At 38.2% G+C, this 24,578-nt stretch overlaps 1 protein-coding gene across 4 annotated transcripts in view; it reads right to left on the bottom strand.

Moving 5' to 3' along the window:
• CDC14A (cell division cycle 14A) overlaps positions 1-24,578 on the bottom strand; it is a 57,871-nt gene continuing 33,293 nt past the window's right edge. Inside the window, exons 6-16 of one of the 4 annotated variants that reach the window (XM_061461272.1) lie at positions 23,877-23,943; positions 21,672-21,734; positions 18,484-18,571; positions 17,710-17,940; positions 16,203-16,341; positions 12,736-12,892; positions 9,798-9,913; positions 9,212-9,259; positions 7,173-7,301; positions 6,035-6,357; positions 1-445 (exon numbers count right to left, since the gene is read on the bottom strand). In XM_061461272.1, coding sequence (XP_061317256.1) covers positions 432-445; positions 6,035-6,357; positions 7,173-7,301; positions 9,212-9,259; positions 9,798-9,913; positions 12,736-12,892; positions 16,203-16,341; positions 17,710-17,940; positions 18,484-18,571; positions 21,672-21,734; positions 23,877-23,943 — 1,375 coding nt within the window. In that variant the 3' untranslated portion in view covers positions 1-431. The remainder of the gene's footprint in view (positions 446-6,034; positions 6,358-7,172; positions 7,302-9,211; positions 9,260-9,797; positions 9,914-12,735; positions 12,893-16,202; positions 16,342-17,709; positions 17,941-18,483; positions 18,572-21,671; positions 21,735-23,876; positions 23,944-24,578) is intronic. The other 3 variants (XM_061461298.1, XM_061461280.1, XM_061461289.1) reach the window with 3 other exon arrangements.

Genomic DNA, 24,578 nt, shown 5'->3' with positions numbered 1-24,578 from the left:
AATACACATTTTTGTAGCAAAGTGGACACTAAATTAAAATATATTCTAATTTTTACATCATTTTTATATATATTGCTTACCAAAATATTCTCTAAATACATATTTTAACACTGTACACAAGTTAATAAATGTCTTAATGAAACTCATTAGAAATATATTCAAGCTGTCTCAACATTAAAAATTTAAATCTGCATATAACACGGGGTAAGAACTTCCATAAATTTAACATCAGTGCAGCTGCAGTAGTCAGTAACAAGAAATTTCTGCCTGTTAAGAAGTCTCCTACTTCGTTAAGGGTTTAATACGTCCTGGGTATTGAAGATTCCTCCTCTGAGCAAGCAGTTTCCTTCCTGAAGTTCTTCATGAAGGACTTGGATTTTAAGAGCTCAGCAGGTTTCACCAAAGCAGCAAGGCTTTAGTACTGAACATACTCAGATTGAAGGGACTGTGCAGAGAAGAAAAACTGATTAAAACTCAATGGGGAAGTTATACTTATTATATATATACATATAATATCCATTTTGCACTTAATGAGTAGAGAAAGGACAGGAAGGAGGAGTTAGAACAAGATTAGTGAAATGTTACAAGTCCTTTAAAACACCAGTTTAAAACAATACCTTAAAAATGCATTGGGAAAACAGATGATTGCAGGGGGTTGGAACTGGTTAAGATTTAAGGTCCCTTCCAACCCAAACCAGGCTGGGATTCTGATGAATAAAAAGTCTTATCTGAGAGAGCTTTTCACTGGACTAGTTATAAACAAAGAGCAAATAAAATCCCCAAATCATATCTTAAAACTGCATCAATTCATCAGAATACGAGAGAACTACTGGAGAAAAGCATGAATCCCAAGAATGGTTGGAACCCTGGAGTCTTCCATTTTCCCACTATTCTTAACTACTCCCCATAGAAATGCTCTTTGTTATATATAGTGAGAAGTGGATAATAGATACATAAACCTTTAGAGCTCTAACTAGTATGAAAAAAACACTTCTGTATCTTAGGTCTCGGTGTGTATTTCCAAAGTTGTCTTTTAAAAGCATTTTCACATCTTGAAGATCAGAGACCATCTGGATATTCTTTCCTAGGTTTAGAAAGTGCTGTCAGCATGTAAAGATTTGAATACCACTGACTAAAAAGGGTCTGTTTTTAGCACTGAATGGATTCAAAATGAAGGGTATCATTTAGTGGAAAATACTTTACTGCAAAACTAAACAGAAATAACAAGTATCTTTTCATCATAGGTTCAGAATCACCGTGGAATCACCAAACACAGTCATAAAAGCCCTTCCCCCCAACTCCATTCTCTAATAATCATTTGGATTATTATCTTTGGGGAGAGCACTTGTCAAGCTATTTATTACCTGTGTAAGAGTGAGGCAGAAGCTCTCAAAGCTTACTCGTTTTCAGATGTGCATTTTAATCATCAGAAAGATTGTTACACTTAATCAGAGCAGCTTTTGAGATGGATCCTTCAGAACTGAATTCCAAGTAAAGTTGATTAACAAACATTAAAAAATGCACGAAATTTAATTACACACTGTCATACGTTGTGCAGTACAGATTCATTTAAGCTTGGACAGATGAAATACGACCAGAAAGCACTGTATGCTTCTGGTGAGCCTGGGAACAGCTAGCATTAGTTGACAAAGAACTATGAACCTCAGCCCTTTACTTTGCAGACAGTAGTAACCAAGAATTCTACATCAGGATTTTAATAAACAAGAAACCCATAAATTAAAGATTCTGAAGTTTAAACTTGTCTGGCTTGTTTGCTTTTGCAGTTATGTAATTTGTGCCCTTAAATCTCTTCACATTGTCCAAAGAGATTAACTGTAATAGTTCAAAGCTTGTAACTGATTTTTTTTTTTTCCCTTTTTAAATATTTTGAATTTTCTACTTTAAAATTTACATTCCTACCTCCTATTTGCAGGGACTCAAAAGTATTTCCTGTGATTCTGAAAGCTTTATTCAAAACAAAAGATCCCAGTCCACCTTTACATGGCCTATGCTGGTATTTAACAAAATCTCTTTTAAAGCAGAGGTAAAAATAGAAGGAAAAAAACCCAAAGGAAACTGCTGAACTGCAATGATGAGAGTATAAAAATCAGTTAATTGAGTAGAATTTTCAGTGTACCTCTGCAGTGGTCCCATGCAGTCTCAAGCTTATCATTTTATACCCAAGTATCAGATGTTTAAAGAAAGAATTAGCTCCACTACAGTTAACCTTCATCTAATGAAGCTCATGCTGAAGCAACTGCATAGATCACTATCATTCTTCTTCAACAAGAGGCCCAGAAAGCCTCCTGGAAGAGAAAAGCCACAGACCCACCTGGGCACTAGAACCGTATTCACAAGCCTTTAATTTGAGGATCAAGTGAACTGTGAGTCAGCTTTCAGGAGGGAGCACCCCGAGAGCATTCAGGACAATTTGTTAGCACCTGAATGTGCCCTTTCTCCAAGTAACTGCAGTAAGTAATGTAAGAGATTTGAACTGAGCATCAACTCTCCTAAACCACTGCTGCAACACTCTTGTTGCAGCAGGCAAGAATTACCCTGAATCCACAAGATCCACTAAAATAAGTCTACGTTACAAAAAATGCATAGGCACTTGAGATAATCCTTTGTGTTTGCCGAATTTCCAGATCAGGAAGATGCACTGCTGCTTGTCTCTCTTTCTTCAAAGGCTGTCCTATATTCATTAATAGGAAGCTTTTATTAAGAAACACATATAAAGATGATGTATATAAATTTTAAAACACTGCTAACACTTCACTTTTTTGAGCATTTTCCATCTTGCCAGTTTCCATGACAGCTATAGAAGCAAAAGGTGACTCATCCTAAGACTACCCAGTTGCATACTCTTCCATAAAAATACATTTTAAAGAGTGATATTTCGATTTATAACTACTGTACGAACAAAGTCAAAGTCTTATTGTGGTACCTTAAATGCAGTTCTACTTGGTAAGAATATTTCTGCCAATTATAATTGTGAGAGATTCTGTTAAATCAAAACATCCCATTTGCAAATAAAATATTTCTTCTATTTGGCCAGAACGGCAAGTTTTCTAGTCTGTGAAAAATCAAGCTTTTTTTCTAATTCATGAGCATACAAGAGCAGAAACATGATAAAAAGGAAATAGATTATGAGCTTATACTGATGAAGGACAAAACCATTAGGAAAAAATAGCTGACAACAAGAGGAAGTGACAGTCATGTTTGGGATTTGTCTATGGAACAACAGTATTAATAAAAGTTTTTAAAGATTTTCATTTTAAACAGGAAAAGGCAAAAGAGAGTATTGAATAACTTCTCCATACTGAAGAAACAAAATAATACGTACTTGCATTGCATAAAAATGAAGTTCCCGATTCCCTCACTAATGGGATTGAAGAAAAATAATTAGAACTGCAGTTTTACTGTTCTAACCATCATAAAATGCTTGTGCACCACTTGTTCTGATAGTTAACAAACTCAGAATGATGATTTTCTAAAACTAGAGTACTTGTACAATTACAGAGGGGTAGCTTGAGATTTAACTCAGGTAAGGGAGCTTCTGCTAGTATAAAGAGGAGGAATATAATTCTTACTGTTCAAGAGTTCTTTGATGCAATAAGTTAAATGAATAAACATCACCACCAGTGTATGGAATAGGCTTCTGTCAGGTACAGCATCTGATGTGCTCCAATTAGAAAGAAGTGCAATGCAATGCAAATGCTTCCAGCAACAAGACTAAGGGTTGTCTGTCAAGACTTCCAAGTCATTTCAGCATCTAAAGCAGTCAAGTGGAAATCATTAAATAGAATTCTGCTTTAAACAGAGTTCTGCCAACCAGTACTGTTGGTATTAAGGCTTGATGCTACTCCAGATTTTGCTCAGAGCTCAAGATCACTGATGAATATCACCAAAACCAAAATAGCTGAATGTCAGTGGTTGAAGTGCTGAAACACAGCATTGTCCATGGTTGGTTAACGGGTCCTATTAAGAAGGGGGTGGGAGTGAGGGGGAAGATGCTGCTTTCCATAGAATTCCACATAAAAAATAAACAGGAATGCAGAACACTAGGCTAAAATACAAGTCAGTGTCTCTCATGAATTCCCAATGTATTACAGTTAACGAAGCCAACACAAGCTATGAATTTCTAAGCAGGCCAGCACTGAGGAATAGCTTTCTGGACCTGAAAAATGAATTTAAAAGTGTTGCATCTACTTATTGAGAAGGGATTTTCAACACTTGTAGAAGCATTTGAACACTTTCCTAAAGGATCTTTGAGCCAACTTTGCTTATTGGAAGACAATCAAGTTGAGATGACTAGCATGAAATACCTTCCTGACAAGAAAATAGGGTAATAAAGGACTACAACCGTGACACAATAAAGAGATACAAGTTTCAGATTGAAAGTGAAATTACTGTATTCAACCAGTGGGACTAATTACCAAGAAAAATGATATTGTCTTCAAAATAAACCAACATCAAGATGGATCTGTATTAGCAAGTAAGTCAGGAGCTCCCTACCACACAGAAAGCATTCAGAGATTAAATGATCAAATAATATACTCATTTTATACACTGTGACATCCCAGGAACTGCACTCAACTCAGCTGATTGTACTTAAAGCAGGTAACAATTCAGTGCACTACACTGTGATTGTGACAGATGCACAAGGTCATGGGGTGTATTTAGAAGCATATGCAACATTCAGGACATGGTTGAAAACCATCTTCCAAGCAGGAAAGCAATTTAACCATTGTTATATTGAAATAAGGTTGCTTCACAGGTAACTGGGAAGTGCCCTGGTTACATACAATGTGTATTAGGTGTTTGAGTGTGGCAGGAGACCAGCCACACTCAAAACCAGTAGCAGGTACAACACTAAAACTTCAGAATGAAACAATTTATCAGTGATAAGGAAACAGGAGAGAAAGGTGTCATATTTTGAAGTTAATTTTATGTGAAGACAGTTGAATTTCCAGGAGCTGAAATATAAAACTCGAAGTGTTGGTACTACTGAAGGGAGGCTGGCAGGTTCCATTAACTGTGGACAATATATTCTATTAAAAACACAACACTAAGATGAATAGGACATCAAATCTTTTCAAACCATATCAAATCAACTGTAAATTATTTGTAGATTTACAGTAGTAAATATGTTTATTTTTTCCCTAAAATATCTGAAGTTATTTCTGATTTCATAACTGAGTTACGAGTTTCTATAGTCTCTCTTTTCTGCACTTTGTAGAGTCACTTTCAAGTTGTATTTAATTTCTCCTTGCATCCTCTTCATACAGACTTTCACACAGGAAAAGAGCACAAAATAAGCCCAAAGCAGCACTGGAACAGGCTGCCCAAGGAAGTGGTGAATGCTCCATCCCTGGCAGTGTTAAGGCCAGGTTGGACAGAGCCTTGGGTGACATGGTCTGGTGTGAGGTGCCCCTGCCTGTGGATGATCTTAAGTTCCAACCCAAACTAGTCTGGGAGTCTATGATTCTAAGTTGTCAAGCAATGAAAGCTAAAATGGTAAGACCATCAGAAATACCTGTTTCCAAAATACCTTTTCCATTTGAAAAGGACTAGGTTTCATGTCAACTGAACTTGTTTTTCACACAAACCCTGCCTGTAAGAATGTTGTACTTTTAGTATGATACATAAAAAGGCTTCTTTAACTCTGTTACTGCATGAACATTAAGATGCATAATAAACTTATAAATGATGTTATAGATAATTTGAAATGAAAAAAAATCTAAAGGGCAAGAAGGTCCATAAAAAAGATACCAGGAAAGGTGTTAGGTGTTAGCTGAAGTTTAGGAGTGATTTATTTTCATGAACCTCCTTCATCTAGATGCTTGAAGGAGGTGGAAAAAAAGCAGATGAAATGAAAATTACTTTCAAGGTAAGAGACAAAGCTATTGTTTAGAAACATGAAAGGAAGTCAGAGAATCATGCTGAGATTGTTTTGCAACAGCTTTGCTTGCAGAAGCAAGGAAGATCAGGATTGCTCAGATGCCTGACAGTGCTGTTGTAACTATGAACTTACAGGAATTCACTGACTCTGGGATCGTGCTGGAGGAGTCGTAAGGCCCATAAAGCAAGGTTGATGCGTACTCATCTGTCACGGCGCTGGGAAAACTGGTTTGGCTGCTCAGGCTGTTGCCACTACTGCTGTTTCTGTTGTACAAGTTGTTGTTCAGTTCATGGTTATTGCTGTGAGGCAGCTGCAAGCTGCCATTCAAATGGCTGGAGATATGGCTTACAGAAAAACCTGTCCTAGAGGACAATGATGTCAGTTTGCTCTCATCATCATCTGAAGCAGCGTACAGGTTCCCTAGAGAACTGGCTAGTCTGGAGTTTATGGAAACACTGAATGGAAAACACATACGGGGAAAAAAGAAAAATATACACAAGATATGTACAGATACATACAGAAAAAATAACAGACAATTCAGAAGACATTAAGTAAATAACATAGACCAATCTGAAATCACTTGTGTTCATCTTCTAGCTCCCAACTAATAAAACCCAGAATTCTTTGTCAGGAGTTCCCAAACTTGGCTTATTCACGCACTACCATGGCTAGCTTTCACCTCTACCAAACTGTATGCCCATGAAGAAGGTTGTGTTAAAAGGTTTAGGCAGTGTCTGATCTACATGGAAGTACTTTGTGTACATAGAACAGTTTAAGAACTCCCCTTCTGTTTCCTGAAATCAGTAATGTGATACAAGTCCTCAAGTAACCAGGAAGTAGTATGATAAATTTTAAGAAAAATAGGGTGCCCTGAAATACCTCTTTAGTTATTTTAATTATTTGTGCCCAGAAGTTATTAAAAATGCATCAATCATTTAAATTTCACTTAACATCTATCATTACTTAGTTCAATAGTAATAATGGGTTCATAAAATTAAAGATCACTCAGTATTCTTCTGTCATTAATCGTGAATAGACTCATGGGAATACTTGATATAACCCCACCAGTACTCTCATGCCAGCAGTGTAAGTTTTGGGTTTTTGTTTGGTTTTTAAATCTGCAGGCAACTAAAGTTTGGCTGGTGGAGCAGCTAATCACTCTGGAAGAGCCCTTCTTACACCCAAGAACAGCAAGTCCTTCATAGACTGCGTATGTGCTGAAAACTATTCTGTACCATTGTACCAAAATGAGAAGGAAAAAAACTCAAACCTTTTAAGGTTAGAGCCCAAGGATGTCGGAATTTTGCTTATTCTTTCTGCAGATGGTGAATGAACTGCCATCACTTTGGAGGCCTTCAGAGGAGACATGGATCCTTCTGTGCTACCTGAAGTATTGAGTCTAAAGAGAGCGCAGAGTTTTAGTGAGAAGCAAGATTATCATGAAAATATACATCTCAGAAACACACAGACCCTTCTAGCATGGTATTCCAGACTGGTATTCCAAGAAGTGGGAATTCTCAGGTTTGAGTACTAAGAACTCAACAGTGCAAACACAACAGTCTGCCTGGTTTTAAATCTGTTTCTAATAAACTTTTCAAAGATCCCACTCATGTTGTTCTCCTGCTGTACCATATGGTGCAGCTACAGCTGGAAGTGTGGGGCACTGGACTACTCAAAAATGTTAGCATTAGAGCTGGCCATATTCACTTATTAAAAGCTAGCAAACAGCCTCACAGTAGAATGAAGTTCTCTCCATCTTTACACCAGGAGATATTATCATGATCAGCTCTTAAATGATGAAAAACCTTGGGTACAAGTCTCCAGCTACAAGCACAGCATGGCATTGAGCAGAAATAGCTTTCACTCCACACCAGGGAAGGGTAAACAGACACCTCCAAAGTTGGACATTTGGAGTAATCCGTTTCCAAAATCCAGGTTGTCACAAAACTGAAGAGAATGTGTTCCTTTCAGTATTAAGGCTTTCTAATGACAGATAGTTTTTATCTTACATGTTGTATTTTGGGGGGTTGGACTAGATGATCTTTTGAGGTCCCTTCCAACCCTTGGGATTCTGTGATTCTGTGATTTTAGATGCAGTGGGGTCACACTGAGACTCAATTCTGCCATTCCTGTAACTCTTGAAAATTAAGTCAATTTTCACTCTACATTTTATTTCCTTTTAGGAAGCATGGTTGGTGCTGATTTGAGATTAGCACAGGTCAGAAATGAACATTTAGAAAATGAGAAGAAACTAGTGGCTTTATTGGCTCCACAGAAAGTTCTAAGCAAAGCCTGTAGTAAAATATCCAGTGAGGACCCTGTATGAAAAGGTACTGAAATTCAGTATTTATCTTCTAAAGAACAGCACTGGTTGTATCCACTAAGCAATACCTCTACTTCATCTACTAAACCAAAACTGACAAAATTGTGATATGCAAACAACATGTAGCCAGTTTACGCATTTGAGACAGAGATAAAGTGGTTATGGGTTAACTGGTGGGCTGGTTTTAGCTAGGATAGTTGATTTTCTTCATAGGCTCTAGCATGGGGCTGTGGTATGGATTTGTGCTACACACTGCGTTGATAACATGGGGATGTTTTAGTTTCCACTGAGCAGAACTCACACAGGGTCAAGGCTGTTTCTGCCTCACCCCACCAGCAAGCAGGCTGGGGGTGCACAAGGAGCTTGGAGGGGAAGCAGCTGATCCCAATGGACCAAAGGGATACTCCAGACCGTATGGAGTCAGGCTCGGCACATAAAGCTGGGGAAAGGAGGAGGAGTTACAACATTTGTCTTCCCAAGTAACGGTTACGCATGATGGAGCCCTGCTGTCCTGGAGATGGCTGAAGCCTGACCATGGGAAGTGGTGAATGAATCCCTTGTTCTCCTCTGCCTGTGTGCGTGGCTTTGACCTTCCCTGTTCAATTGCATTTGCCTCAACCCATGAGTTGTTTCCTCACTTTCACTCTTCCATCCCACTGAGGGGAGGTAAGTGGGAGGCTATGCAGTGCTTAGTTGCTGCCTGGGGTTAAACCACCACCGTTACTCATCCTTCACTGCGGAACACTATCAATACTAGAAAACGTGACTGAGGAAATTACCTGTATGTGCTAATTATTTATTAAGAAGAATTCAGGGTATCCCCGAAGCACAGCTGTATCTCTCTGCCCCTTATATTCCCACTAGCATTTGCAGGTGTTAAAGTCTGTTATCAGAAGTCTGAAATTGCTGATGAACTGGAGTGATAATTCAAAACACTAAAAATATAAGCCCTGAGCCATTGAGAACTATAATGTTAAAGTTAATACCTGAAAGGTTGTGATCGTGACCGGGTGTGCAGTTTTGTGTCTTGCAGCCTAAAGAAACAAAAGCAGCAGCCTTTATCAAACCATAAAGAGCCTTTCCCCTCTGGCAAAGCATGCTCCCATGTCTCATCCTGGCTTTAAAGTACAAGACTAACAAGAGTTAGGAATTATTGACAATCATTATTTTCATTTACAGTTAAACAGAGAAGTATTTCAGGTTTATTTTTGAACTTCACATTTGTACTGGCTTTGAGAAGTTTAACATTTACATAGGGAGTACAGAAAATTATAGAAAAATAGAGAAAGTTCACTGAAGAATATTTTGCTTGAGACAAAAGCTTTAAAGTGCTAGAGAGAAATCTGAAGGTTTTGAGGTACTTTTACTTCATCTTTTACTGCTACATGGTAAGTAGGTAGCCTGAACAGGGAGACAGAAAACCATCAAATCTGCAACTAATAGTTATATATTGAGAGAGAGTTCCCCCACAGAAGGTGGTGCAACAACCAAGGCCATGTACTTGCCATAAAGATCTGATAGCACTGACTCAATTTCAAATTGCAGCTTCCCTCAGAATTCATCAACACTTACCTCAGAGCTCCAGCTGTACTAGAACATGTCCGTCTCCGCGTTTTTAAGGCATTGAGCTTATCTCCCTGCGTCATACCATCCCGAGCTTCCACATGTGCACTGTCTTCAAACTCATTCTGGGAAACATGAAGCATGCAAGCAAGGAAATCCATCAGATCCTTAGCAGTAGTTTCAAAGTGCTGAGCATCTCCTTTGCAAAGACTGTGATTTAAAAGGCAAATCCCTCTGCATGGACGGGGCACCGTTCTGTCCTTGCACAGTTCAGTAAACTCTTGTCACTCACAAACACACTCCACAGAGGTTTTTTGCAGAATCTGACCTCAAAGTGAGTTCAGGATGCTTGAGTCTAGTGCCAGTACTTATTTACTTCAAAGAAGTGAGTTTTTATAGGACATAAAATTCAACTCCTTCCTCCAGAACTATTTTTAAAGTTATCCTCAATGTGGAAGGGAAGCAGCAACACACAATTTTGTGGTACACACAAGAGAAGGAAGAAATTTAGATAACATTGTGTGTTCTGCAAGAGGAGCTAAAAATCCACTGTCCTAAACATTCTGTGAACTGGCAACACTGTTTAAATGCCTATTTATATTTTCTGACTCAAAATAGCCTTTTCTAAGACCCAGTTATTAAGCAGAGAACAGTTTCTTAAGTAACAGAGAAACATGAAGCTACACAAAGCAAGGACAGAACTATGATTTTTTTATTGCCAAATGAAAACAACTCATACCAGTTATCAGAGAGTCATAGAACCATCAGTGTTGGAAGGGGCCTCTGGAGATCATCTGGTCCAACCCCCTGCCAAGGCAGGGCCACCCAGAGCAGGGCACACAGGAATGTGTCCATTGTGGGTTTCGGATGGTTCCAGAGAGGGAGACTCCATAACCCCCTGGGCAGCCTGTGCCAGGGCTCCGACACCCTCATGTAAAGAAGTTCTTCCTCATGTTGAGGTGAAACTTGTGTGTTAGTTTATGGCCATTATGCTTCATTTGACCTCAGACAACTGTTTGTTTGCATTACTGCAGTTCCTATTGTGCCTAAGTGACCTTGCTGCTCTGCAGAAAACAGAATAGTGAGTGCTTTGTAAAATTTGCAATACCAATCTAGCCTGGATATAAGGCTGATATTACAAATGACAGCAGACCCTTTGGTTTAAGCTGTATCTTTTCCTGTTTCCTTCTGCTTCTCTTCCCCTGAGTCTTTGTATTGTAGGTACGCTACTTTCTATGTTAATTTGGATGAATGGACTTAATGAGAGTAGCTGCAAGCCAGAAGAGCAAAGATACATTCTGTTTTCATGACCAGCACTTGTGACTTTACAAAGGTCTGTAGAGATAGGACAAGGGGAATGGCTTTAACCTGCCCGAGGGGAGACTGAGATGAGCTCTTAGGCAGAAGCTCTTCCCTGTAAGGGTGCTGAGGCGCTGGCACAGCGTGCCCAGAGACGCTGTGGCTGCCCCATCCCTGGCAGTGTTCAAGGCCAGGTTGGACACAGGGGCTTGGAGCAACCTGCTCTAGTGGAAGGTGTCCCTGCCTATGGCAGGGGTTGGAACTGGATGAGCTTTAAGGTTCCTTCCTCCCTTAACCAAAACCAGTCTGGGATTTTATGTTTAATAGCTCCTGCCATTAACCCAGACAAAAGGTTTACAGAAGTAGTAACACAGTAAGAATTAATCTAATCATGTAAAGGTCCAAGTGTTGTATTAATTATAGGACAACATAAAGATTTTAGCTAGATTTTACTGAGGATTATCTGCTAGGCCACTGTTACCTCAATGTTGGTAAATTTTGTTTCACTGTCTTTCCCTGCCCAACAGTTACTGCGTGTAGCTGTTCTGTCCTCTGATTCTGAGCCCTTAACACATTTGGGGGACTGGGAACATCACTTCGGTTTCAGCTTCTAGAGAGCCCAGTATAATGAGGTTTCAAAATATAATCAAATATCCAAAGAGATAAAGACATAAATTAAATGTTTTGAAATCTGAATATTAACTTTAACATGACATCTGTAAAAAAATGAAATACACATAGTATAGAGAGGTTTACGGTAGAAGAAAGTGGCACTGTGAATTTGTATTGTGAACCTGAACATAAGCTGCTACAAAGTGTATAGGTAGTTGAGTTACCTGCAAGTTGCCTTGAATACTGGAAGCAGTAAAGTTGCAGTAGTAGCTCAGATTCAAAAACATTACTTCTACCCATACAGCTGTGTGCCAACTGTTTTCACTTGGTGTACAACATCATCCCTACACAGTGTTATATTTTCCAGTTAGAAATCTAGGTATTTAACTTTATGTATCTCAAGCCACAAACTTTTTATTTTCCATAGTACCTTTACAGATGATGATAGATCATGTGACAGATGCCCATGACATCCCTGTTTTTTTACATCAAGTTAAGGACTCCGTCAGCAATGTGAAAGCTCTTCAGTTATCACAGAGCTAAGACACTGTTAATCAAGTGCCTAGCTCCTCTAAACTGCTTTTTACAGATACTGTAGGAAACTCACGCAGAATGCACAAGTATGATTATGTTCATTCACATTTCATGCCTGTGCTTCCAAGAAATAACTGTAAGGTCCTTACCCTAAATGTATCAGTAATCTATAACACTTGTGATAAAGGGATGGCCATCTATACGATCATTAGCTAGATATTTGGAATAAATCCATTTTCAGGAAGAGAACTGATATATTTTTATCCAATCAACAACTGAACCCCCTCCTAAAAGAATGACCTGAATAATGCAAGTTTTTGAAGTTTGAAGAAATACCTGCATCAGTTTAAACCAGAACTTGTGAAACCAGAAAGTTGCAAAAGTTGTGAAAAAGCAACTGAGTACTAAAACAAGCCTAAAAAAATTAAACATTATCTGTAGCTAGTTATTAGCAGATCAACTCCATCTCTGCTTATTTGAAATCTTCCCTACAAACTCCTACCTGCCTATATTGATCCAGGTCTTGTATTTTATTCAAGCTGTCACTGATTGAAATGTCCTTCAAGCCACAAAGAACTCTGTTAATGTTTCCATCAAGGACTTGGTGTTTCTGCTTTGATTGGATGAGATCTCCCTCCAGCCATAACATCGCTTGCTTCCTTTGGGATACAAAACAAATCAATTCATATCAACAAAGGTGCAGACACATAAACCCAACAGGAAAGCATGCTACTCGTATGGATTGCTAAAAACCCCATGGATTCTGTACATCTTTATCTGGAAAGAAAATAAATTTAAATCTATCACAAAAAAGAAACCCCAACAAACCCAGAACATTTTCAGTGGTTAAAAATACCCCCCCCCCCGAATCACTAAACAAGTCTGTAGCCATCACAGAAATATTACAGACAACGAAACTTGAACTTACAAACCCCGACTGGATAAAGAGATGAACTAAAGAGAAATAAGCAATGGTATTTTAATAGCTTTTAAAACACAAAGATTCATTTAAAATAACGTTTTTATGTAATGTGGAGAATGAATGATGACACAGCACTTTCCAACTTGTTATTAGCATGAGCTGCGTGTATATGAAGACACTGTGCAGTAAAATCACAGCTGACCTGTACAGTGGAAGTGGTTACAGCCATTTAAAATTGAATGGGACTCTGCTATCAGTTGCAGAAAATAAAAGCTCATGTATTTCAGACATAATGCTATGATGTGCATGGGCCAAGCAGGCTTTTGTTGATGTGACTGTGTTATTCCTGAATAAGGAAGTTGCTGGGTAGGTACCACTCATGACTGTTCCATCCAAAAACTGAGACTCCACTACATATTATTGTAACAAAATTAAAGTCTTATACTGAACAGAGGCAAAAAGAATAAGGAATTCAGTCAGAATATACTAGCACTGGAAACTTTTCTTTGTTGGAAAGTATTATGGCAAAGCTCAAGGACCAAGCAGTCTGAGACAACTGCCTGAACCTGCTCCATAATACAGGGAAAGGTAAGCACTTCGAGGAAAATTTCACTACATTCCGAAAAAAACAGGAAGAGAAGGGAGAAGGATGGGGCAGGGGAAGAGGGAGGACCTCTTATTCCAGCTACCAGAAGGAGCCTAGAAAACATGCCTGAATTTAAAGACCTTTGAAGTCTGCAAGAATTCCATTTTTTGTCAGATGCAACTTTGCAGCTCTGAGGGCAAGAGATTTTATATGAGAATGATGTAACTGGTGTTTGCTCCCTCTTTCTCAATCCCATTTTGACACTACTGGTGACATTCCCTGGGTTTTGCCTTGTTGTCACAACAAGTATCTATTGGCATGAGGCTAAATACAAAACTCTTAATGAACAATACTACAGTATGAGGGAAAAAAAAATCTTACGGAACTTTGCCTATCTATAAAAATCAAACCAAATATTTATATACCACTGCAGAAAAGACATGGGTCCAGCTTTTCATATCTTTCAAGTAAACTGCACTTACTAACCACACTACATACTACCTCTCTCAGTTTTGCCCTACTATGGAAGTTATTTGTAAGAGCGCATCATCTAAGCATCAGTACAGTGTGGAGAAGTTAAATGTGCCTTCAGTGAGCACTTGCGGTTTGTGGAAGTTTGTGATTCAAAGTATTTTGACTAATGGTGGGCCAGATGTTAAATAAAGGAGTGCCCACTCAGTTGAACTGGAAAAATAGGAATCTTCATTCATGCTCAGTTTCTGTTACGAATTACAGTAACGCTTCTTCTTTATCTCCGATATCTGTTGGATTTTAAGATGCTCTCTACAGCTGCCTGCCAGGATGTTGTAGTGAGGTGGGGTTGGGCTCTGCTCCCAAGGAACAAGAGATTGGACAAGAGGAAACGGCCTCAAGCTGCACCAGGGGAGGTTTAGATGGAGCTGAGGAACAATTCCTTCCCCAGAGGGTGCTCAGGCATTGGAACAGGCTGCCCAGGGCAGGGCTGGAGTCACCGTCCCTGCAAGTGTTCACACACTGTGGAGATGAGGCCTCAGTGCCATGGGTTAGTGGTGGCCTTGGCAGTGCTGGGGTAAGGGTTGGGCTGGATGAGCTTAAAGGGCTTTTCCAACCCAACTGATTCTCTGATTCTAAGCAGTGTATGGTATGTCTTACTGTATTTACAGAGTTTCTAGCTCTTGTTTTCTTTTTTCCAAAATGAGACAAATTGTCCTGGTTTCAGCTATGGTAATTCTCTCCCTTAGCAGCTGTTGATGTACTGTTGGCATTAGTCTGAGAATAATGCTGGTAACACACTGAGGTTTCAGATGTTGTTCAGTAGCACTTCCCCAGTCAAGGACTTTTCAGTCTCTCATGCTCTGCCACGAGGAGGAGCACAGGAAGCCGGGAGGAAGCAGATACAGGACACCTGACCCAAACTAGCCAAAGGGGGATTCCAAACAACAGCATGTCATGCCCAGGATAGAAACTGGGGGCAGCTGGACAGAAAAGGGCTGATCACTACCTAAGGGTGGGCTGGCATCAGTCAGTGGGTGGTGAGCAACTGTACAGTGAAACACTTGAGTTTTGGTTTGTTTTTTCTTTTTTTTTTTCTTCAGAGGTATAAAGGGGGAAGAAAGGTGGGTGAGGGGTGGTAGTGTTATTCCTTCCTCTCTATTTCCTTTCATCATTGTCATTATTATTAATGTATTATTAATAGTGGGGAGCAGGGAGCAGTGGGTGAGCAGCTGCATGGTGGTGAGCTGCTGCTGGGCTTAAATCACCACACTAATTTGTGGTGTATCTTTTCCAAATGTTCTTTCTCCTAACAGTGAAAATGCCTCCAACTAAGTATCATCATGGTATCAAATAAAAGATACCAGCATAAACATTGTAATAGTAAATGCACAGTGTAGAAACCACCATGAAATTAAACTTAATGCCTACATCTCTGAAGCCACTGCGATTTTGTCATTCAGTTCCAGTCAGAATCAAAACTTGAATCACCCATTCAAGCTATCTGCACATGAAATGTTCAACCTAAAGTGTACAGTCCATTTTGAGAAAAGCTGTATTAAAACCATCCCTTTATTTTGCTAATGACCATTAGCTCCAAATCAGAAACACTTCATGCATTATGCTAGGAATCTGACAGAAGTCAGGAGCTGTCCACTACATACTTAATCTTTAGTTACAAGAAAGAAAAAAAACATAGCAATTATACTAATGTGAGATTAATTTTAAGTGTCATCATTGGCTATATATGAACACAAACATGCAGAGTCTTAAGACCCTCTGCCCCTTAAGGTGACAAAAGACACAGCACCCCAGAGAAGATGATTCTTAGCAAGTTTGAGTTCAATCCCAAGTTGACTAACCTTAAATATACTGCAACAGGCAGTAACATACGATGTCAGTAGACAGAAAGTAGATCCTATAAATAGTGCAAGATGGAGAAGGGTGTAGAGAAGCAGTTCATTCTTAGTAGCAAAGAAGGTATACATACTCTTCCAAGAAGTGTTGCTGCGGTCCTATAATAGAGCCTGGTCGACATATTCTTATCCAAGCAATGGCTTCAGCATGTGTGAACTTGTAGTGTTTCATTATGTAGCAGGCAATCAGTGTTCCTGTTCTCCCCAGGCCAGCTACAGAAACACAAGTATCAACAGTCACATACAAATTCATGAGCATTTCTTAAGTATCCAATTAAAGTAGGATAGGAGAAGATGTCTTTACAATGTTATGCACCACCTTAATATTTGAAGAAAGAACTTCTGTTAGTATCCATCACATAACTGGATTTCAATGCTGCAGATACAAGAACAAACATATACTTGTAAAAAGTTAATAGGGTTCAAGAATGCATGGAGCGATGATCACTCCCACAATTCTACTTCCAAGTTGGTTGTTTGGGGTTTTTTTAAAGGCTGATATTACAAAAAACAGCAATTACCAAGCCACTGATATACAAAATTACACACTGGTCAAAATTCTTGCTGTTTCTACAGGTAGCAGTGAATACTTCTATAGCTTGGTTTCACAACAGAACTGCTTCAAAAAGAAAAAGCCACTGGGTGAGGAGACACATGCTGCTCTCTGTTGTGATGTGCACATTTATTTGCATGTATTTGAAGTTTGATTTGTAAAATATGTGTGTTGGTCTCTCAAAGGTACTCTGATTTTGGTTTTTACTGGTTTTAGAAATAGGAAGTTTAGCAAGTGCATATCTAAGTCACTAGAAAAGTATATTGTATTCCTTCAGCAGCTAAGCCTGGAGAATAGCAATCTACTGTTGATCACTAGTTTATACTCTCACTCAGCAGATGTCCAGCTTATTAATGCCAGAATTGCAGGGTTCTAGCCACAGTAGCAACTTGTTAGCAAATAAACTTATCTTAGATATGCATGCTTATTGCTCATGGAAAAATGATGAATAGCCTGTTCTTGTTTCAGACCAGCAAAACATTCGTCTCCACAATGTCCTTACACAACTGCAAACATAAATCAAGCCAAACCCTTCAAAACCTTTGTTAATCATCCTCGATTAAGCATGTTTTGTGGCTGCTTTGCTGAAACAGGCAGGTTTGAAATGCTGGCATCACAATAACTCACATTAACTTGAAATGTGGAAAGTCATGCTCCACAGAAAAGTGAACAACAGTCCAAAAGCACAAAGAAAACCTTTCAGTCTTTTGCATTTCCTAACCAATTATCATAATGCTGTGGAAGCATAATGCAAAAGAGAAACCAACTCAAACTCAGGCCTTCTAGCGATACTAAGAAAAACCAAGACAATGAACAACAGATTGTCAGTTACTGTAAGTAGCAGCGTAGGATGAAAGAACTTACTATGCACATGAAAATAACAAACATTTATCATATATTTAGCCAAGTATCATAAGCAATATTACTTTCATGACTGGAAAGTGTTATTTTCAAATGCTTTATTTCTAAATAAACTATGGTTTAATACTCATCTTGAACTTCAATCTGAGAAATAACAGTGCACACACCTTTACAATGTACAGCAATAGCCCCATCAGCGTTCTCACAGATATTGAGGAACCTCTGAACTATGCTGTCACTTGGTGTGCTTCCATCTATGAAGAACAGGTCATAATGCTCAAACCCAGCATCGGTGAAACGTTTGGCCTCATAAATTTTTTTGTTGAGTCTTATGATTGATGTGACATTATGTTTCTTGAAATAGGGAAAGTAGGCTTCAGGTGCATGAAGAGGATAACCTAGGAAAGGAAGAAGCACAAGGAGTAAGTTGAAATTCAGCAAAAATCTGATTGTGGTTTTTAAATGACCAGGTTTCCTTTTAGCTGAGCCAAATCTCTCTTTTCCCTCTGTTGATCAAGTTTCTCTTTTTTATTCCATTAGAATCATATAGGTTCTTCCCATTATGCCAAGAATCTTCGGTAGTAAAGGCAAGCTTCTTTTAAAAGTCATTTCTTCACTACAGTCTCTTTTGCTTTATGCAACTCACCTTTAATTCTGCACACTTATTGTATCAGGTGTCAGGTTCCAGGAAAAAAGGAAGGACCTGAATTTCTCAGACATTTCATCACTGAAGGGAAGCCACTGACTGTTGGAAGAACTGGAATTCTTCTAGCCAAGAACTCTAAAACCTTTGGAATTAAGCTCTATCATTGCATATAAAATGTTCACTGTATGATTATTTCTGAAGATGAAAATTAACCTATAAACCTCTCATCTTCTGCTCACTGGGTGAGACTGTTCCACAAGCTAGAAATGGGACATCATTACAATATGTACCATACCATTTTCAAGTTTGCTTTTTGGGTGTGGTCCACTAAATGCCAAAAATTTTCCCGGAACAATCCAGTTGAAGTCACCATTTTCCACTCGCTATAAAAAAATGTCAGGAAAAAAGTCATTTTAATATCTGTACAGACAAGGTTCAAAAGAATTAATCTTGAGTTTATTTTACTTTTCACTATGTTGTTGCTACCTTAAATGAAAACACTTCAAATGGAATTAACCATCTTAACTATATGGGACAAAAGAACCAATCATAAGCTGCTTTGCAGAAATCTCTGCATAAAATGAGACACAAATCAGTTTGGCTGAAGTTTTCCAAGCAAAGCAGAAAGATCCTCTCTCTAAGATATTTCTCTCTTAGAGGTTTCAGCAGTTTAAGATACCTATTTATAAAATTTACAGACACCAACATCCTTGTATATTTTAATGAAAGAATATGGAAAAATGCTTCCCTTCCCTGTAAGGCATTGGCTAAAAAAAACAATTCGCAGAAAACAAATTAAAACCAATTAGTCCTTAGAAACAATTCTAATTTCCCTGTAGAAACAAAAATCTACATCTTGGCATAAGCTCTGATGAGCCAGTAATCACAGAAGCAAAGTATAAATCAAACAAAAAGACTAAATTGAGAACGTTTTCAAACTGGGAGCTTTTGCATTTCTTGCCCACTTTTAAATAAAAACTTTAAAAAAGGCTTTTCAAATCCTGGCAGTGCCAGCAAACTGGAAGCTTCTTTGGAAATATCTGACTAAAGTGCAAAACTGCCTTCTTTTATCCTAAATGGAAAGCACTCATTCCTCATGTAGCAATGCAGTTATTCTCAGTGTGACTTTTAAGGACATGGCACTTAGTTCCCTGGCATTATTAAGCTTATGTTTTCAGCTGTCAGCTCCTCAAAACATCCTAATGAGTGAAAGGATCTGATAATGGACATTACTGTAACCAATTCACCCACTGTTTGCTTTGCTAAGCCCATTAGGCTTGCTCTAAATGTCCTCACAGAGAGAAATCTGGAAGTGAACAAGGTTGCATAAGGAGCAGTGAACCCATCTTCCAGCCAGGCCAGGACCCTACAATCACCCGGAGCTCTGTCACAAACTGTGCAATGCCAACATTGGAGCATCTCTACCTCTTCAGGGAAGAGGTCCTGTTCAGTAAGTCAAATGTATTTTTGTACCTGTATTACCAGCTTCATTTGTGAAATAAGTAGCTCTTTATAGCTACATAAGTTACTGTGAATACTTGATATATTAACCAATCTGAATACAGATGTATTTGTATATACTCAATACTACATGCAAACAATGTTATGATTAACAAAAAGGAAAACTTGAGTATTTTATACCTAGTCCAACAAAAGGGGAATTAGCTGCCTTGATCATGGAGTGAGGTGGAAGAGCTACAAATGTGAAATAGAATTTTCTTTAGTTGCCCCCTTTAAGTCTTATGCAACTTTTCTGCACAAAACTACACATTTGGAGACCTAATACAGCAGAAACCTGGAACATTTAAAGGTTCTGAAATGTAGCACAGGATGTATCTAAACATACAAAGCTGACCACGAGGCATAAAACCACAGAAGACCTCAGACAGCAGGCAGCTACTTAAACACCATTCACACACATGTGCTTTTCACAGACTGAAGTAATGTTCAGTATCAAACAAAATAATGAGACAGTCAATTACTCTAATATTAGTTTTTCAGGCAGATTAATGCCTAATCCTAAGTATTCTCAACCATCCTTTGTGTTTAGACAAACCTCTTCCTTTTGTACATAGAGGAAGGAAACCCCCAGCAATTTCATATTTTACATTTTAGTTACTGGTCATTGAATTTTGGTAATTCAGCACATACTATTCCAATTTCCCAATTTAACCATTCTGGAACATTGCAGTGTACAGAAGTCCTTCTACAAGTGCTTTTAAGTTTAGTGACTAGCTATACGCTACAGTGTGCCTGCTGCGGCCAACATCTACTGTAGATATTTGTGTTGCAAATTCAGTTTTTCCATAGTTTATTCCTCTCCTGACCTCACCCTCTTTCTTGGGGTATGCCCTATAGCCGTATGTTTTTCAGATAGGCACTGAGTCACCCATAGCTTCTTGCTTTTAAAACAGTTGTTTACCAAATGTTACAGACATTTAAGAAAAGCAGTTGTCCTTATTTGATATTAGAAATATTCAGCTTAAGGGAATAAATTTTCAAATGTTTTCAGACTGAGCAAGTTTATTCTCATTATTTCCACGTTTTCTGAAACAAGAAGGGCTGGGAGGGAAAAATACTGGCTACAGTAAAGTAATACAACTCTAAGAAGAGTTTAGTACATAGGCAGACGTTCAGTACACCTCTAGTTTATGTATCTTTCCCCTTAACCAGAGCAACTTCAGGAACTCAGAGGAGTTCCAAAGACAAAGTCCAATACAACCAAGGGAAATGTTAGACAGCTCATGAAAAGTGCTCTGGGCCAGCTGTATGTGCAGCTTCTGTACATAGCCCAGGTCACAGCTGAAGCAGGGCCATATCTTAAAGGTTCTCTCCAGCAACAGAGCTTGAGATAACTGTCTACTATTAGCCATTAAAAGTGTGTATGTTAGAGAACAAAATTCTAGAAGCATCTAGAGTCAACCAGAGTATCTATTCTTCAGGTGTGGGGTACTGTATATTCTTATTTATTTTAGGTATTAGTTTTCTGGGACTTCATTAGGGAAATATTTGGATGTATTTTCATAATTAGAATGCCCATATAATCCATCCTTATTACAAAAAGTTCAAAATGCGCTTAATCTCTGTAGCTATTAAAAATATTATCATATATTTGGGACTAATGGCATCTCAGGAAGCAGCTCAACAAGTGTTGGAAAAAAACACAGACTCTGTAGGTCAGCTGAGAGACCTTGGAACGTATCCTGAGGGAAGGTTGGGAAAGCATGAAAGAGATATCAGAAGCCAGAAGGCCTACACGAAAACAGTAGAGTTATTACGTGATACACTGAAAGGGCAAGGGTATTCATCCTGCATGTTTTTCACACACAGCACACAGGTTTGGATGGACATACCTTATATATGAACACTGGCTTTTACTTGAATTAAAATGCATTTCCAGTATCTTTTTAAGTTGTGGGGCCCTGTATATTCTAACTTATTTTAGGTAAACAAAACACTCAACTCATTATTAAGTGTACAAACCTCATAGTGTTCATATTCATCCACATCAAATGTCTTAAAGTCAAAAAATCCATGCTGCAAGGCCTAAAAGGCAACAAAGTGTAAGTTTATACGAAAATATTATACAGAATCTAATTTTATAATACTGTTTTTGAACTCAAAACTAAAACACTGAATGTTTCTGCTTTTGTTTTCTCGAAGCTTCTATGTTAAGACAACATAACATTTTACACAGATTAACACATAACAAGAACTCCAACGAAGTCACTAAAGCACATCAGGCTCTTTTTTAGCCTTTCAAAGACATTACAATGGGACATAAGGTTGTTGCATATCACTTAAATCATCAAATTGATTCTCCCCATCCCACTAGGTACATATGTTTTTTATTGTAAGGCAGATGACAAATTAAAAAGCAATTCCCTTTTTGTCAAACATCCATTTTACAGTTTCTATGCTGAATACATATTCATGCAGCTGGACATAAAATATAGACCAATAAGTTTATTGATTTTTTTATACTTAATATGATACTCTGACTTTATCACCATCATACCCAGGTAAAATGGCACATGCAGGATAAAATGCTGTCTGTAACCTGTGTTTTGTTATTTGCTTTTAATACACATTCCACTGATAGAATGACTTTCACTAGACTATAATGCCCAGTATTTATTATAGGGCTGAAAGAAGTCGAGTTTTGTATTTGATTACTGGACTATTATTAAATACGTCCATTTTGTACTAACGGTTTCCGTATAATACCATACCAAAACCCAATTCTATGAATAAGGAATTCATAGCCTGAATTTCTTCTAAGGAACAGGTGGAAGACAGCTCTGCAATCTAGTGCATTGAGAGAAGTACAGACGTTACACAACACTCTAGGATTAAGGTGTGATAAAACCACACCACAGGTCTGTGATTTAAAAAAAAAAACAATCATCATCACTGCCATTATTTGCTACATATAAAGCACCTTTTCGAAGACAAAAGAAAAACAGCTTTGTTATAGACAATGCAGGCTCAACACTGGGGCTGTCATGAAACCTAAGGTACCACGAGGTTTGTCTTAACAGGAAAACCTATCTCATTTTAGCATGTTGGCTGGCTGCACTTCAAAATTTGTGGCCCCCCTGAATTATATGTTATGTAATTCAAACACCAAATTTACTCAGGTAGACTGAGATTTTTCTTTAGATTAAGGTTTTTGCTCAAAGTGTTTTTTAACTCTGTAGGTGAACTGGACAAAAATTCAGTAAGAAATTTTAGGGGAACAAAGGAGGAAAAATTGATGTTCAAAGTCCTGACGAGTTTGTTGCAGATAAATTATAGGGACTGCACTGACTGCTTCACAGAGCTTCAGGAGCTGTAGAATGCCACACAAATTAGAGTCTTGCTGTTAACTGACAGCTCTTTTCCCACCCCCACAGAACTAAAAATATTAAGCTAGATCTCTGTTTTCAATTTTGAAGAAACATTTGTTTTGCCACACTTATAAGAATTACAAATAATCTACAAACTGTCTGTATAGACCTGTTCACACAGGTTACTCCCTTCATCAAGATCACTGGGAAATGATGGACAAAATCTCATCTTTGCTTAGAGTATGAAGTACATAACACAAGGTTGCAAATTTAAGATGTGATGTTACATTTTTAACAAAGCCATACTGGAGCCTAATCTTCTCCAGGACCAGGCCTGTTGAAAGTGACACATCAGAACACCAGTAAGATATATTAGTTTTCATTCTTTGTAAACAATTAGAAGATGCAGGTGAACCAAGTGTTTGGGGGATAAATTGGGACCAAGTACTTGCACGAACAGATCAGATTAAATCACAGGATACCTAGATGTCTGTCACATTTGACTTTATGAACCTTTGTTATTGCTTTTTACCACTCATCATAAATGATCTATTGCAGATCTATAGCAGAGCTAGTGCGCTACCTCGCAGTGTTAAGAACAGCCAGGCCTGGGGTGTTTGCACATTCTGATTCAGAAGGTTAAGTTCAGAAAGCTGTTTGAGACCAGCCAGCTAGATAAAGGTGTAATCTTCCTCCATGTTCACTACTTGCAGTCCTCAGTAACTTAGGCTTCATGACAGCATACACCTCAACTCACAGCTTTTGCTTTGAAACCAGATGTAATATATTTTCACAGTATTTTCCTTCTTGTTTTTCAAGTCAATTGAAAGTCCGTTTTGCTAAGGAAAAGTGTCATTACCTTATTTATTCCCTGCAAACAGTCCAAGATCGTAAGATTGTACGTGCAGTTCCCAAATGAAGCATCCCTATGGATTTAACACAAATTAATTTAAGATACACAGAATTATTTGAAGAACTTGGGGAAAGGCAGCACACAATGGAATATATTCAAGTTATTTCATCCTCTTTAAGAACTCTGAATTAAAGTTCAAAGAAGATATCTTGTAGAAGCTTGTTGATGCGAAAGCACACTCCTACCGAAGATGTAGCCCCGTGGAACTGCAGTTAGATACTACAAAGCATTTTAGAGTGCCATTTTACATCAGCAACTGCATGCCCTTTACCAAATTATTCACCCTGTCCTGGAACAGGAAGCTTTGCATCCTCTCTCAATTGTGTAAGGATAGTAGTAAATAAAACAAAACTTTTATCCATTACTCAAGTCTTCATTGAGTTGTGCTGTCTAACAGGGAAAGGCAAATAGACTACTAGTTTGGATTTCATTTACAGGCTCTTGTTTTGATGCCTGATTACAGATGTGATTCAAAAATACCCAGATGTACTTAAAGTTGCTTAACCTCAGTTCTGCCACTATGAAAATAACAATTTCTCTTTAAAAGATGACAGGATACCCCAAAGCAAAACATATTTAAGTGGTTAGAGAGAGCAACATAAAACCAAATAACATCACCAAAAATATCAGCAATAAATGCAGTGTGGC

The sequence above is a fragment of the Pezoporus flaviventris genome, unplaced genomic scaffold (assembly GCF_033815535.1).
Source record: "Pezoporus flaviventris isolate CSIRO_AGI_PZ_B2104156 unplaced genomic scaffold, CSIRO_AGI_Pfla_v1 ptg000001l, whole genome shotgun sequence".
Lineage (NCBI taxonomy): Eukaryota > Metazoa > Chordata > Aves > Psittaciformes > Psittacidae > Pezoporus > Pezoporus flaviventris.
Note: the sequence above shows the minus strand (reverse complement) of the source record. Positions and strands in the feature narration are given on the sequence as shown.